Here is a 15,330-nt window from a genome sequence, read left to right on the forward strand (position 1 = left end):
ATTATTAATGTGATATAAAATTAGAATATTTTAAAGTTAATTATTTTTAGAATATGTGAGAATTCTCATTCTTTTGCCAAACGAGCCCATTACGAAGGTGGTAACTTTCACCGGTTCTCATATTTAATACTTGCCCCAAACGGTTTAACCTCATTGAATAAATGTTTTGCTTAGGCATTAAATGGGTCTTCATTTGAGTTTTTTTTGGTTTTGTTTTTAAATAAAATATTAATTTCAAAATATAAAATACTTATAAAATATTTAAAAAACTTACTTTTACTTTGTAGCACATCAAAATATTTAAAAAAAAAATAAAAAAATATTAACAAATTGAGACCAATCAATCAGCAGAAGAATAAGAGAGAGAGACGCAGAATGTATTTGGCGGAGGGAGATGAAGTTGTTTTACTGAGGTTGACGCGGATTGATGAGGTGGCGTCTTAATAACCGTTATTTTAAGTGAATTTAAATGGGTGGCTTAGATTAGAGAAATTGTGGCCGGGCAATTTCAAGGAAATTGCCGGGGATCTCAATCCCCATTTATGACCTTTGAGAGCGCGTTGAAAATAGTTTTGGATGCAGTAGGCCCTGGTCTTGGAAAAACGCAAACGACAACCCTCTAAGTGAGGCTCCAGACAGTCCACGTGATATTTTGAGATAGGGCAAAAGACCCCCAAAAAGATTCGAAGTATCCGCCATGATAAGCTTTCGTACCTAAAACCAGTGAAAAAGGATCCGTACCAAAGTAACGGAAAACATGAAGAGTCGCTGTTCATTTCCCGAGCAGTCATTTCTCATCGTCGTGGCCCTGGCCGGTCTAATAGGCGGTGTGCTGCTAGTCTCCAGCTTCATCGGATACGGTCCAATCGGAGAGACGTCCCTACTTTGCGCACTCGCCGGCGGCGCCAACAGAAGCCGTGCCGTGGCCAACTACTCATCCACGTCGACCCAGCTCGAAGCCATCGTCCACTACGCCACGTCACGGGTCGTCCCTCAGCAGTCGCTGGGCGAGATCACGGTCTCCTTCGAGGTCCTCAAGTCACGCGCCCCCTGCAACTTCCTCGTGTTCGGGCTCGGCCATGACTCGCTCATGTGGACCTCGCTCAACCCACGTGGCACTACGCTATTCCTGGAGGAGGATCCCAAGTGGGTCCAGACCGTCCTCAAGGACGCTCAGTACCTCCGAGCCCACACGGTCCCATACCGCACGCATCTCTCCCAGGCGAACCACCTGCTATCCTCGTACAGGTCGGAGTCGCAGTGCTCGCCGTCGAATGCGGTACTCCGTGGCAACACTCGATGCGCGTTGGCCCTGGACAACCTGCCCGACGAGGTTTACGAGAGGGAGTGGGACCTGATCATGATCGACGCGCCGCGTGGTTACTTCCCGGAGGCACCAGGTCGGATGGGCGCGATATTCTCGGCGGCTGTGATGGCGAGGAACAGGAAGGGATCCGGTGCGACTCACGTGTTCCTGCACGATGTTGATCGGAAGGTGGAGAAGATGTACGCTGAGGAGTTCCTGTGCAGGAAGAACCTGGTCAAGGCCGTAGGGAGGCTTTGGCACTTTGAGATACCGCCTGCGGCTAACGTGAGCGATGGTCGTAGCAACGGTGCTAGTTTTTGCTAGAATGCATCGAGGCTTAGGGGATTGTTGGTCACTGTTGTTGTCGTGTTTGTTTTCTAATTTTGTTTGGACATTTTGGTCAAACCGTGGGGAGTAATGGTGTAAAGATTCTCTACTGAATCGACTTTTAAAATTACTATAGCGCAGGTTTTTATTATTTAAAATTGCATAACAAATTAAAACGTTATATTTAATTTAAGAAATAAAATAAAAATTTAGAAATAAGATTGAAAATATGTAAATGTATATTGTAAATTATCTTGTAAGGAATCAAAATAAATCACATGTATTAATTTTTTTTTTTTTATAAGTAATGACGTTATTCAATTTTTATAGACGTTAATTTAAGAGACATTTTACATAATATAAGAATTCACAAAAACAAATAACAAAATAGTGTACTCACATTATTACTATAACTTGTATTCAATATTTACAAAAGAAACCATAAAGAAAATTTTGTTAACAATTAACATATTTAAACTAAAGAAAATCGCACTCTCACCATAATCAAATAATTAATAATTAATAATTTATAAACCATCATACATGAAGCCAAATATTATATTGTCATTTTTATAAATATTGTTTTCTTATTACCTTTAAAATCGAGAGCAATATGAAATGAAGTGTAACTCATACAACTTTCTATATATATATATATATTGCATGTATAGCATAAAAGAAACTACATTTAGAACATAAAATATTATAAGGACCAAAAATGAAAACAGATGACAAACTAAAAAAAAAAAAATGAAAATACTCATATAGTATTTTTTTTTTTTATTATTGTATGTTTTCTCCAATTACAATAACAGAAATAAAAATAATATATAAATTAGAACAAAATAAGGACAAAATATGAAAACGGACAATAAATAGAAACTGGAAAAATACTCCTACAATATAATAAATATTTATTTTTAACATCATATTTTTACCATTACTATAAAGTATAATTATATAACACTTTAATTTATGTACTTTAAAGAAAATAGTTTCCTCACAACACTTTTAATCAAACGTTTCTTCATATATTATTGTAGATAAATTTTATGCCTAACAGAATGCAATCATTTTCTAAGCCAAAAACAGACTTATTTGTTTGACATTTACTGTGCTATCTTATATACAATTTTCCGTAATTTTTCTTTTGTTACAAGAAAATTGTACTTCTAAATATGATGAAATTACCAAACTTTAAAACCTAATTACAAACTTAAAAAAATCTAAACATAAATTATGAGTATTCTAAGCATAATTTCAGGAATTAACTTAAAAAAATCTAAGCATAATTTCAGTCTCTCTTACGGTTTTTTTATATTTTTTTTATCTCCTGTCGTGACGAAGCAGAGAACACTGGGGGATATAAAATGTGTTTGATTTTGTGATTAAAATTTTGTTTGCTATTTGCAGTGCTTTAAGCATGTATTAATATCAGATACAACATGAATGATTATAGTTAGGATTATTATATTTATAAAAGGAATAGTAGAAGTTGAAACCTTGTCTACAAAGGTAGCGATGGACTTTTCTCGCCCCCGTCGAAGATCTTAGACACCTATGGTCTTTTCTTGCCCTAAAGAATCTTCGGATCCTTGTATGTAAAGTTTTTTTTTGTATGGAGGCATGAAAGTAGGTTCAACGATTTTAGGCTCTCCTTAAATTATTTAAGCTATTTGGTTCACAAATGCCCGTTATTATACAGTTATTTTTTAGGATAAAAAAACTGTTTTTACCCAAAAATAGGATACAGTTATTTTTTAAGAAAAAAAAAATCTGATTTTACACAAAAATATGTACACTTGGCTGCAATTTAAAATGCCACTTGTCATAATATTATGCAATGTTCTAAGTGATATATATATATATATATATATATATATATATATATGATATGATTACTAGATTAAAATTTAATAATTATTATATTTATTAATAATTTTAAAAGTTATATAAAACATTTAAAATGACAAAAGATGAAAATCGAACTATTATATTATTTGATGAAATAGGATTAGCCTGCGCAGTAAACGAACCGGTCCAAACCGACTTTTTGCATTCTCGGACAATCTCGTATTACTGGGCCTCTCAATAATGAGCACTGCTACGGAGTAGCAAAATTTCCGGAAATCACTCAAGTATTACCCCTCAATAATTATAAAGAATGTAATCAATAGGTTGTTTTTACGGGTTTCTAGTGAGAGAAGCTCCCGTTTCTAGTGAGAGAGAGAACCGTCAGTTTGCTTGTGTTTGGGGAAGGGAGGTTTCCACGCCTCCCTCCTCCCTGGATTTTTTGGCAAGTTGGTTTTTTTGTTTGAAATTTTGAGTCTCCCAACCGTTTGGGTTGTGGATGTTTAGTTCTCCTCGGTGTGGACCCGGTGGGAGATTAGTTTTATGTTTTAGTCTGTAAAGGCAAGAGAGTTCTCTGGTGAAGGTGCTGGCGGGAACCTGCCATCCATGGCGTGTTGATGGTAGAGACCGTGGTCGAGTTTTGTTCACTGTCAGATTTTTGGAGGCCTATCTACGTGTTTCTGTCATCTTCTATTGGACACGCGCCCCTCAACCTTGCTCGCCATCAGTCTCTAGTGCTCCAGCCGCTCCCCATGGTTGTGCGGTCTCTTGGTGGTCGGCGCGTGGTCTTCACGCGCCTGTGTAGATTTCGGATTGGAACTGCGCATGATGGCCACAACCCGGGTTTTTCGCCGTGGCTGGTGTTTCTGGTGGTGATCGGAGGTTTTTGGCGTTTGAGGGTTGATGGGTTTGTTTCTGGTGGCGGCGCGTGTGCTGCATGCGCCGTCACAGGCGGCGACTTTCCGGCGGACAGCTTCTCTGTTGAGCTTTTCCTGTGTTTGTTTGTGTTTCTTTGGACAGTCTGCTTTGTGCGCATTTTAACTCAGTCTTTGGTAGTCGCCCAGAATGTGTGACCGACTCCCTGATCAAGTAAAGGTGTATGTCAACGTAGATGCATCATTTTGTTGGCTGGGTTATTTTAATAGCAACTGTCAGTATTGTTTTAAGATTTATGTACACCTTTAGGGTGTCTGGTTATGTTCACCTCTATGGTGTTTGATGTTGTACTGTTGATTGTTTTTAATGAAAGATTATCTTTCCTCAAAAAAAAAAAAAAAGGTTTTTTTTTTTTTTTTTTAATTTTTTTGAAAAGGTAATCAATAGGTTGTTGGCTATTGATGATAATAGACTAGCAGAGGTTTTAATTGAATCTGGGCCGACCACGTCTGTGCCGCTTCCCTTTGGACGGTTCAGATAAAGGTGGAGTAGTCCAGCAAAAACTGAGACACGGTGGCACAGTCAAGGTCTAAATGGAGGCCCATTCGGGTACTGGCAGGGTCGTTGGGCTGCAATTAATGGGCCTATTTGCCAATGCCCACAGCAGACGTGAGTAGTGGAAGAGAGAGATTTCAATTTCTTTTACTTTATTTTTACATTTTTCAATAATAATCTACATCAAAACATTTCAACTTTTTTCACTTTTTATATCACATCAATAATTTTTTAATTATTATTTAAATAAAAAATTCACTACAATACAAAATTTTTCACTTTTCTATACAAATATTGTTTACTTTATATCACATTTATCACTTTTTATAATTTTAAAATTAACAACTTACTAATAATCCACTACTCTGCACATATCTGTCAGTTACCAAACAAGGCCAATTGTCCAGAGGAACAAGCTGACGGTTGTAAAGGAGGACAATTGCCATAAATAAGGTTTTTGCTTTATTTTTGAAAGTCCAACACATTTCGCGCTATGTGCATGTATCTTTCGAAGCTTTGTTGATTGATTTACCAAGAAATGAAAATAAGTTCTGATCGATGTGTGGCTTGTGAAACGAAAGTCGCCCGTTTCAAATTCACTTTCCCTTTACTTTTTTTAATATATATTTTTTTTAAAAAAATAAAACTAATTTTTAAAAGTTTTATATATTTATATTTTTTTTATTAAGAGTAACATATGTCACCAATTTATTAGCGCTAACGTGGCAATTAACAGAATTTGTCAAATTTTTTAATGGAATTTAACTCCAATTAGCAATTTGTAAATTATGCCAATCAAAGAATTATTTGGATTAATTTTGATATTACATGGAGCGATTTGTAATAATGTAATTTTTCTTTCTTTTTCATTGATGGTTTTTTATCCCAAAATCCTTTTGTATAGACTACATAATAAGAGGTAATCTTTTCTTTATTATTTTTTATAATCTTTTGTCTCTTGGCGTAAGCGGATATTTAATCTCAAGTCCGTCATTTAAGAGCAATTCTAATAGTACGTTAAGTGTCTATCAAAAAACGAAGTGACTTTTAAAATCGCTACTTAATCAAAATCATTATTTGATCAATCACATGCCTAATGGTGATTTTAAAAGCCACCTCATTTTTTTATGGACTCTTGTAGAACACTTAATGTAAATGTAGAATTATTCCTCATTTAATGATAACAGATTTTATCAATTGACTACAATAATAATACCCAAACCCAAATTCGTTAAAGCTTTTTTTCAAATCTACCTGGAAGAGTTTATTTTATTTTTTCTTATTTAGTACATCAAACTCGCGTTCATTATTAAAGCATATAAGAATTAAAAATAGATAAATTTGAGGGTAATTATCTTTTCCCCCCATGAACTACCGGCCTATGTCATTTTGCCTCCACGAACTACCACCTCGACCAAAAAAGAGTATTAAACTACCATCTTTACATACTTTGCCCCCTTCCGTCAGTCTAATTCATGAAAAGACTTAAATGCCCTAATTCAATTTCAAAAATTACCTAAATATCCCCATTTTAAACAAAAAAAAAAAAGAAGAAGAAGAAAGAAACTGAAGGAAAAGGGGGTGGCGGCAGCCACCCCTTGAGGTGGCCGGATGGCCTGTGAGCCACCCCCCAGAGGTGGCTCCGGCCACCTCAAGGGTGGCTCGCGGCCCACCCCGGCCTAAGGGGTGGCCGCAGGCCTCCCCAGAACCTGGGGTGACAGCGCAGCCACCCCAGAGGCCGTGGGTGGCCTGCGAGCCACCCCTAAGGTGGCTCCGGCCACCTCTAGGGTAGCTCGCGGCCACCCTGGAAGCTGGGTGGCCGTGCGGCCACCCTAGAAAAGACCTAGGGTGGCCGTGCGGCCACCCTGCCACCTCAGGGGTGGCTGCCGCCACCCCTTTTCCTTCAGTAGTTTTTTTTTTTTTTTTTTAATATATTAATTTTATTATTTTTTATTAATTACTGTAGGGGCATTTTGGTCTTTAAATCAAACTTAACGGTAAAAAATGGCATATTCCATCAAAGTTAACAGGATTCCCTGATTGATTGGGGCAAAGCAGTAAAGATGGTAGTTTGATGCTCTTTTTTTGTTGAAGTGGTAGTTCGTGGGGGCAAAATGACATAGGCCGGTAGTTCATGGGGGAAAAAGGTAATTACCCCATAAATTTGTCTTTTAAATTAGGTTAGGAAAAATTCTTTCCATTCAATATATTAAACTTACATTTATCTTTGAACATGTGAAAATTAAAAATACATGTAAGAATTACATGTACTAAAGATAGTTTAATAAACTAAATTGGAAGATTTCCTCAAAGTCAATTTAAACGAACACTTTATCCCATTGATGATGTATTTTTTTTAATAAAGTTTTCTTACATTTTGGACACATATTAGTTTAACATTTTTAATTTACAGTTAAAACAAATGTCAGTTTTTAATGTCTTTTTTAGATTGGTCCGGTCAAAATGAGATCTCCAACAATTTTAAAAATATATGTGAGATGGCCAGACAACTCAAAAGTTATTGAGAAATGATCCTTACACATTTTGTTCACAACAACGGCACAACAGCCTACGTGGAAAGTGGTTTTATTTATTTATTTATTTTTTTTCATTTTTTTTTTTCCTTTTGCTTGAAAACTGGTTGGAGGGGATTGAAATTTTCATTTCCCCTCCAACACAGCTCTCTCTCTCTCTCTCTCTCTCTCTCTCTCTCTCTCTCTCTCTCTCTCTCTCTCTCTCTCTCTCTCTCTCTCTCTCTCTCTCTCTCTCTCTCTCTCTCTCTCTCTCCAACTTCCGTACAAAGGTGCCGTTGCCGCTGCTCGCTCCCCGGTCTTCCCCTTCTCGGCGCCGCTTCACTGGCATTTGGTCTCCTCCTTCCGAAACCACTGCCTCCCCTCTCGCTCTCTCTCTCTCTCTCTCTCTCGCTCACCGGTAGTGACCGACCCTCTCGGCGGTCGGCTTCTGTCTCGGTGGTGGGCCACCCTCCACCAGGTCATCCTTCACCGGCGTTCTGTCTCCAGCGGATTTGGCGGCCGGATCTGTATCTGTCGACGCTAAAAAAGGTACTCTTCGGCGACACTCTCTCTCTCTCTCTCTCTCTCTCTCTCTCTCTCTCTCTCTCTCTCTCTCTGTGCATCGCATTTCCCCTCCTAACGCATATTTCTCTCTCTTCTCCTGTCGGCAGTCTGTCCTTCTCCACCGGCCCGCATCTCTCTCTCCACTCGTTTGTTCTTCACCGGCGGTAAGATCTGGTTATAACTCTCTCTCTCTCTCTCTCTCTCTCTCTCTCTCTCTGTGTCTCCAGCCGTCCTTCACCGGCACCATCTCCACCGGCAAGTGAGACGCAACCAAGGTTAGGTTTTTCTGAAGTTTTTTGGTTTTGTTTTTTTGTTATGTTCTGGGTTCGATTTGGTATTTCAACATTCAATGATCTGGTTTTTTTTTTTTTTTTTCTTTGTTCTGGGTTCTCTTTGAATGGACTAGGATTTGAAGACAACCAAAATTGGAGTAGGCTTGGGCTGGAAAACCTTCCATCTAGAACATTAGCAAATGTATGTCTGTTAGCTTCTTGCAAGTTCATGTTGTAATGTTCTTATATTACCATGGCCCTAGATTGATCTGATTCTTCCAGATAGGCCTCCTTTGCATGCAAGATCCTCTGCTCATACATGCCATTCAATATGGTAGTTGATTTATTAGAGAATTGCTTGACATGCTTAACCTATTAGAGAATATTTTGGAAAAATAAAAAATAAAAAAAAAATAGTCAGTATTCCTGTTGGTGAATGACCCAACTTTAGGAGTTTCACTAAAGAAATTGTTAATACTTCAAACTTTGATTTAGTACAACCTAATTCGGTTTTTTTTTTTTTTTTTTCCCGGGAAATTTCGACCATATGACTATATAGGTTGTACCCCCATTGTAGTTTAGTAATGTTGGGTGCTTTTAGATGTGTTTGTGCATGAGGTCGTGGTTCAAAGTTTTCTAGTATGCATTTGACACTTATACTCTAATTTTCCTGCCTATAATTTTCTTCCTCTTGCATGACAATCTAGCTATGATTTGTCTACAGATGCTAGGGGATGACAATCTTGTTGGATGCTTCTTGTTCTTCTTCATAAAGAAATGAAGTTACTGAGTGGTCCTGTGACTACAATATTTTGCTATTTTTCAGTGTTTGGATGCAATGAACATGTCCACCAATATGTTCTACTTCTGTCTGGATTCCCAGATGTGGCTAGTTCTAGAAATCTATCTGAGTTCCTGCTGGAGTTTTTAAGCCATTTTTGCCACTTGAATGTTCTTTTTTGATATAATGATGTGTTCCTAACGATAAGTTCTCTGTCAAACTTCAACAAGATTTTCTCGCTACAAGCCAAAAATCTTTTCCCTTTTTATTTTTTTCCTTTTTTGTACAAAATGTTTTATAGTAAAAAAGATACAACAAAATTTCTGGTATGATGTTTAAAGGAAATTATCATACTGGATTGAGAGAGAACTATTAGCAACTTCCAGCAATGCTTACGATTCTAGATCGTTGACCCGTCACTTCATATATGCTTACTATTAGCAACTTCCACAAAAAACTGAGGAACTAGCATTCACACCATGTAAATATTTTCTTGGTTCTACACTTTGTTTCAATGTTGTTTCTGATACCCGAATGTCTAATAATGCAATAATTTTGTGAAGGAGCAATTTTGTGGTTAGTAGTTTCCCGTATATTTAATTAGTGATTCATGTGCAAAGCCCTTATTACCATTTACTAAATTGTTCTTGAGGTTTTTTATTACTTGAAACAAATACAATGTCTTTACTCTTTAGATAGGATTTGTAAATGACATTAGCAAAAGGAAAAAGAGTTTAGATGGTTGGAGTGTACTCCAATTTTCCTTTTTTTTTTTTTATTTGAGATAGTCGTTTGCAAGGTTTGAGAAATATAAATTTTTAGATGAATGAGTTATTTTTGGATCTGTCCTAAGGGCACATGTTGGTTGGCAGGGCCCTAATTGTGTTAAATATGAGCATGAAAATTATGAAAGTCTTATTAGATACTCTGCATTCTATTGTTGTTGTTCAAGCTTGAATATATTTTTGCTTCACTTTATAAAATTTTTTAGCTTGGGACCTTTGATTTTTAGCTTGCTTCACTTTATGAAAATTGTTCTGTTTATAATACTTCTTTGTATATATGTTTTATATAAGAAGAATGGCTATCTATTTTTCTATTGTTTGCTGTTCTTTGTTGCTTGGCCAGGTTGTTATGGCATGAATTCTTTGTTTTTGGAAAAATTGAATAGGCAAAATTCTTTGGTCCATGCTTTACATGTGGGTTTGCTTGCTTTAAAATAAATCTGGGGATCTCGGCAGTGAAAAAAGGGCAAGAGTAGTTTACCCTACTGGCATGATTATTATTATTATTATTATTATTTTTTTTTTTTTTTGTGTAGGTCTAAAAAAAATGTGAGTAAATAGTAAATAGTGATGCGTCAATATCCCATCCATTATGTTACTGTGGAGTGCGTGCACATTTAAGGTACTCATGGACTAGTGACAACCCCGAAAAAAAGTGGTACGGTTGTATAAAGTATAAGGTAATTTCAAAATTAATTAATTGTGATGTCACGCCCCCGTTTTGGAATATAAGGGAAATGTAAGTTTGAGTACTAAAATCATATAAATGGAAGCGTGCATTTACAACATATAAATTTAAAACTTCCTATTTTTAGACCTTTCTATTAATAATTCTTTACAACACTTTGAATCCTCTAAAAGAAACAAAACATACTATACAATACTAGGGTTTGGCCGGTACATCACGAACTATCGCTCTCAGTGAGGTCTACGCCCTTACAAGAAAAAGACTTCGTCTTATTGCTGACATCTGGAAAGGGGTGGAGGGAAAAAGGGGTGAGTTCGACAACTCAGTAAGGAAATACAACACCAGGGGAATAAAACATACTATAAACCTTTATGCAATAATCTTTAATCATGCATAATGACAGATTTACTCTACTCACTAATAAGAATTTATTTCAATTATAATGAATTGCATAATTTATATTATTTTATAACCTGAACCAATTGTATGTTGATTTAATTTATTTTGGGTGATTTGAGTATTTTTAAGTATATTAAAAATTATGATGATGTTTAGCAGTATAATTATGATATGTGATTTTTAGTGTGCATATAAGTTTCGAGATTAAAGTTATGAAAATTTGTCTAAGAAGTGTTATGCTAGGCTGTTTATGTTTTATAAGAAAATACATATTAAAGCATGATTCATAAAATGAAATGTACTGTTTTAGGACAGGTGGCATAGCATATGAACAATTAAATAGAATTTGAAGAATATGAATAATGATATAAGAATGACAGTTTATTATGAGAATGATAGTTTATTATGATCCAGTAATTTCTTTTTATCTGTTTTCTCCTTAATCCTTTCTCTGTGGTTTAACCTCTTATAGACTCTACACCGCCAATTCCCGTGAGCGGCGCACGTTGGCTTTGTCCAAAGGACCTATAGACTCAGCCTGTCGTCACAGAGAAGAGTCGCCGGGTTGGGGATCTTCCCTAGGTGAAGGCCAACCTCGGATGGTAGCACACACCGACTTACGGTATGCTTGCCATGCTACCCTATGGGTACCAATTCTAACTGTAGTAGTGCCTCAAGGTTAAACAATTACTGCACATGAACGTTTCTCTGTAATTCTGTAGGCTCCGCTATAACTGTATACTTTGCTTTAAAACTGTATGAGCCGCGTTCATAACTGTAGTCATGTGCAGAATTTAAAACTTTATATTCTCTTTTCTTTCAAAACTGTATTCTTAAATAGAGTCATATACTTTGGAATTCTCTGTAATCATGTCTTGAAATGCTCTTTATCATTTCTCTGAGTATGCATAATTCATAATTTTTGAAATGCTCATGATCATAACTTTAATTATACATAAATCATAACTTTAAAATGCTCTTACTCATAACTATAATTTATGCACAAAATTCTTGAATAATAATATATGAGCATTAAAAGCTTCGCATTAAAATTACATGATCAACGCTTTGTAAAATTCCCCAACACTTTTTCAAAAGATTTATAATAAAATCTTGTTGGGGGTTTTCGAGGTTGTATCCCCTTACCTGGACTTTCCATTAGCGTCAGGGTCGAGCTTCTACCTAAATAAAACATAAGGATGAATTTAGAGGAGCGTTCTGATATATCAAGTTTCTAAGACTTAAAATAAACTATCTTATTCATATATTCTATATACAAAATCTCCATCCAATTTACAACATAATTTATAGTCATGAACCAGCATCACTACTTTAATAGACCAAATCCTCAATCCTAAGAAATTTCAATAAAATCACAGCCAACACCCATAGCCAAAGAATCAGCTTAACTATTTTACCCACCAATTCACCAAATTCCTCAAACAACATCGAATCCAATATACCCAATCCAAAACCCTCACTCCAAAATTATTCCAAAATTATTCCAGAATCCTACTAAAACATAATAATCCTTTACAATAAAATATGCCAACAAAACCACTACTAGTAATCATCCACAATTCAATACACCCACTCGGCTACTCTAAATAAAATATCTCATAATCATTCAAAGGCCAAAACTCATATTCAACTCACAAGAAGCAAAACTCAACATTAAAACAGGAAACATCATGCTACACAAATCCAACTTGCACCGTAACGCCTCTAAAATCCCCATATCACAATTAATCAAGAACAGGGAACAATCAACAATAAAACTCATCAATTGATTTGGTTAGAACAATCCAAATACCAACACCTAACTCTCAAAGATACCATAACTGAAAAAGAAACACCAAAACAGTCAGCAAAACCCCCATAGAATCTGTTATTCTTTAATTAAATACCAATCCAAAATCAGCCCTCAAGAATAAGAACAATACTATTTTAAACTTAGAAACTCTATAGGGGAATAACACTTAACCGGCCAAAACACCCAAAGCTCCAAAATGCACGGGTTCAACCCCAAATCATAGTATCCATCAACAATTTCACAACCACAAGATTAAGACTACCGACCGGAACCCACAAAAATCCAAACACACACACACACACTGTCGAAACAGGGAACCCGGGTAACCACTAAACAGGGAAGAACACAACTGAAATACCCATCAATAATCAACAAAGAAATATTCATCAAATTACCCAACAAAATCAGTTAGATCAAAACAGAGAACGACAAAGCAAGCAACAACAATTTGAGGTAAAATCACAAGAAATTTCCTAGAGGACTTTCTTAGAAAGCTACCGAAAAATCACTGAGAAAGACAGAGAAACCGGTCTGATTTCTCGCCGGAAATCGCCTCCTCCAACGACCCATAGAAAACGCAGCTCTCTCTCGCTGGAAATCGCGTTCTCCGGCCACCGGACTTCGCCTCTGCTTCAACCCACCAGAAATCGCCACTGGAACCACCGGAAAAACCAAACTTCAAGCCGTCGGGTTCAATGGGTCACGGGTCGTGAGTCACGGGTTCTCGGATCTCTCGGGTTTTTCTGGGCTCACGGGTCGCGGGGTTCGGCCGGAACAACACCTGGCCCGCCGGAAATAGCACCGCCGGCGTTCCCTGGGTTCTGGGTCCACCGGGTCCTCTCTTCCCGGCCACTCTCTCCCTCTCGGTATCTCTCCCTTTCTCCCGATCTCTGCTTCCCTCTCTATCCCTCGCATCTCTCTCTCACTGGATCTCTCTCAATCTCTCCGTCTCTGAGCTCTCTCTCTCACTGTCTCACTGTCTTCTCTCTCGCTCGAACTGTGCTCGGCAAGAAGGAAGAACAAAGAAGAAAGAATGAAGAAGGAAGAAGGAAGAAGAGAGAAGAAGAAAATTAATAAAAACAACTTGCTCAGCAAGTTTATAAACTTAAGGGTTAAGTTTATTAACTTGAGTTAAAATAAAAAAAAATCTAGTTAACCCATAGTTAACTTTTATCTAGTTAAATTAACTAGAGTTACTTTTTAATAAAAACTAATTAATAAACATAGGTATTTTTTTTTTTGTTTTAAAAAAATATGTTGTCTAATAAAAATTTGGGGTATTACATGTGATTTATTTTTTCGTTAGTAATTTATGACATTTATTATTATGTTTTACCGCAGAAAGCTGGGGATTGTATTTTTTTATGTGGGCTGATAACCAAATGACTTCTTATGAGAAGAGATTGGAGGAACATATGAGAGACATGGAGGAAGGGAGACGGGCTGATATTAAGAAAGTTGAGAAGATGACAATGGCTAATATTGACAGACTTGAGAAACTAATTGAAACAAGACACAAGGAACAATATGAGAGACTCCGGTTGGAGTTGGGTCTTAATAGAAAGATGTTTTGGGTAGCAGTAGTCGTAACCATTTTGGGCATTGTAATTTATTTCAGTGGTTATGGCGGTTCTGAAGTTAGCTACTTGATGTTAGAATGAAAGGATGAAAATATTATTAGGTTAAAAATGGTCAGTGTTAGATATTTTACGTTCTTATTAGTTTCACAATAGAAATTCTAAATTTTAGTTATGATTAGTCAAACCCATATTGTTATATGGACAAATTTAGTATCTTTTAAGTGATTGCTCTTTCGCTTGAATCGAACCAGCACTTGTTTTACATTTCGTTATATTGGTGTTACCATTGTAAGCACCGCCTAATCTTCATACAAATGGTAAGCACTGTGCAAATTGCTGAAAATCTTAAATCCGAATGAGATATGGTTTTACACCCTTTATGTGCTTTATTGCGTATTTATAGAAATAGGTCGTATGCTACCAATTACCGCCTAATCTTCATACAAATGGTAACCACACTCTGTTCGTCCAACAATATGGTGTCTAAAGTTCCAAATTCTTAAATGCGGCAATATTCATCACTTTGGTGTCTAAAGCTCCAAATTCTTATGATGAGTGAATTCTGGACTATTCATGCTGCAATACACCCTTTATAAAGGCATTTCCAAGTTGCCTGTTACCAGCTTAAAGAATGTTTGAATGATCCCATTATTTCATCTCATACAACTTTCATACCTGGCAGAAAAATCCTTGCTTGCTTAAGATTTAGATAATTGCAAATGCTTGCATATTTATAATATAATAACGATATATTGTCTCAGGTTACAAGAATCATTTGCTGTAGCCTAATAGCATTTCCATCAGAATGCTATGTAGCCACGAAATACAGCATGGATGGGTTTTACTACTCTTACTTCATGAGCACCAAGGTGCATGAAGATGAAGACAAACTCAGAAAAAAGAAAATAAAGAAAAAAGAAGTATATATATCTTAGCCAAGTGACAAGAATATGCTATCTTATTTTCTGTTCCACTTTCTTTCCCTCCTTATATAGATGAGGTGGGGCTCTTTTTGACTCT

The 15,330-nt window shown here is 36.5% G+C and overlaps 1 protein-coding gene across 1 annotated transcript; it reads left to right on the plus strand.

Moving 5' to 3' along the window:
* Positions 1-567: 567 nt before the first annotated feature.
* Positions 568-1,768, plus strand: LOC133864541 (arabinogalactan O-methyltransferase 2-like). Its single transcript, XM_062300916.1, has one exon. The coding sequence runs from the start codon at positions 758-760 to the stop codon at positions 1,628-1,630; it is 873 nt and encodes a 290-aa protein (XP_062156900.1). The 5' UTR covers positions 568-757; the 3' UTR covers positions 1,631-1,768.
* Positions 1,769-15,330: the final 13,562 nt, after the last annotated feature.

Source organism: Alnus glutinosa, chromosome 1 (genome assembly GCF_958979055.1).
Source record: "Alnus glutinosa chromosome 1, dhAlnGlut1.1, whole genome shotgun sequence".
In the NCBI taxonomy this organism is placed as follows: Eukaryota; Viridiplantae; Streptophyta; class Magnoliopsida; order Fagales; family Betulaceae; genus Alnus; species Alnus glutinosa.

What these genes read in the sequence shown, in the direction of transcription:
- LOC133864541 (XM_062300916.1), top strand. Translation starts at nt 758, where the DNA reads ATGAAGAGTCGCTGTTCATTTCCCGAGCAGTCATTTCTCATCGTCGTG.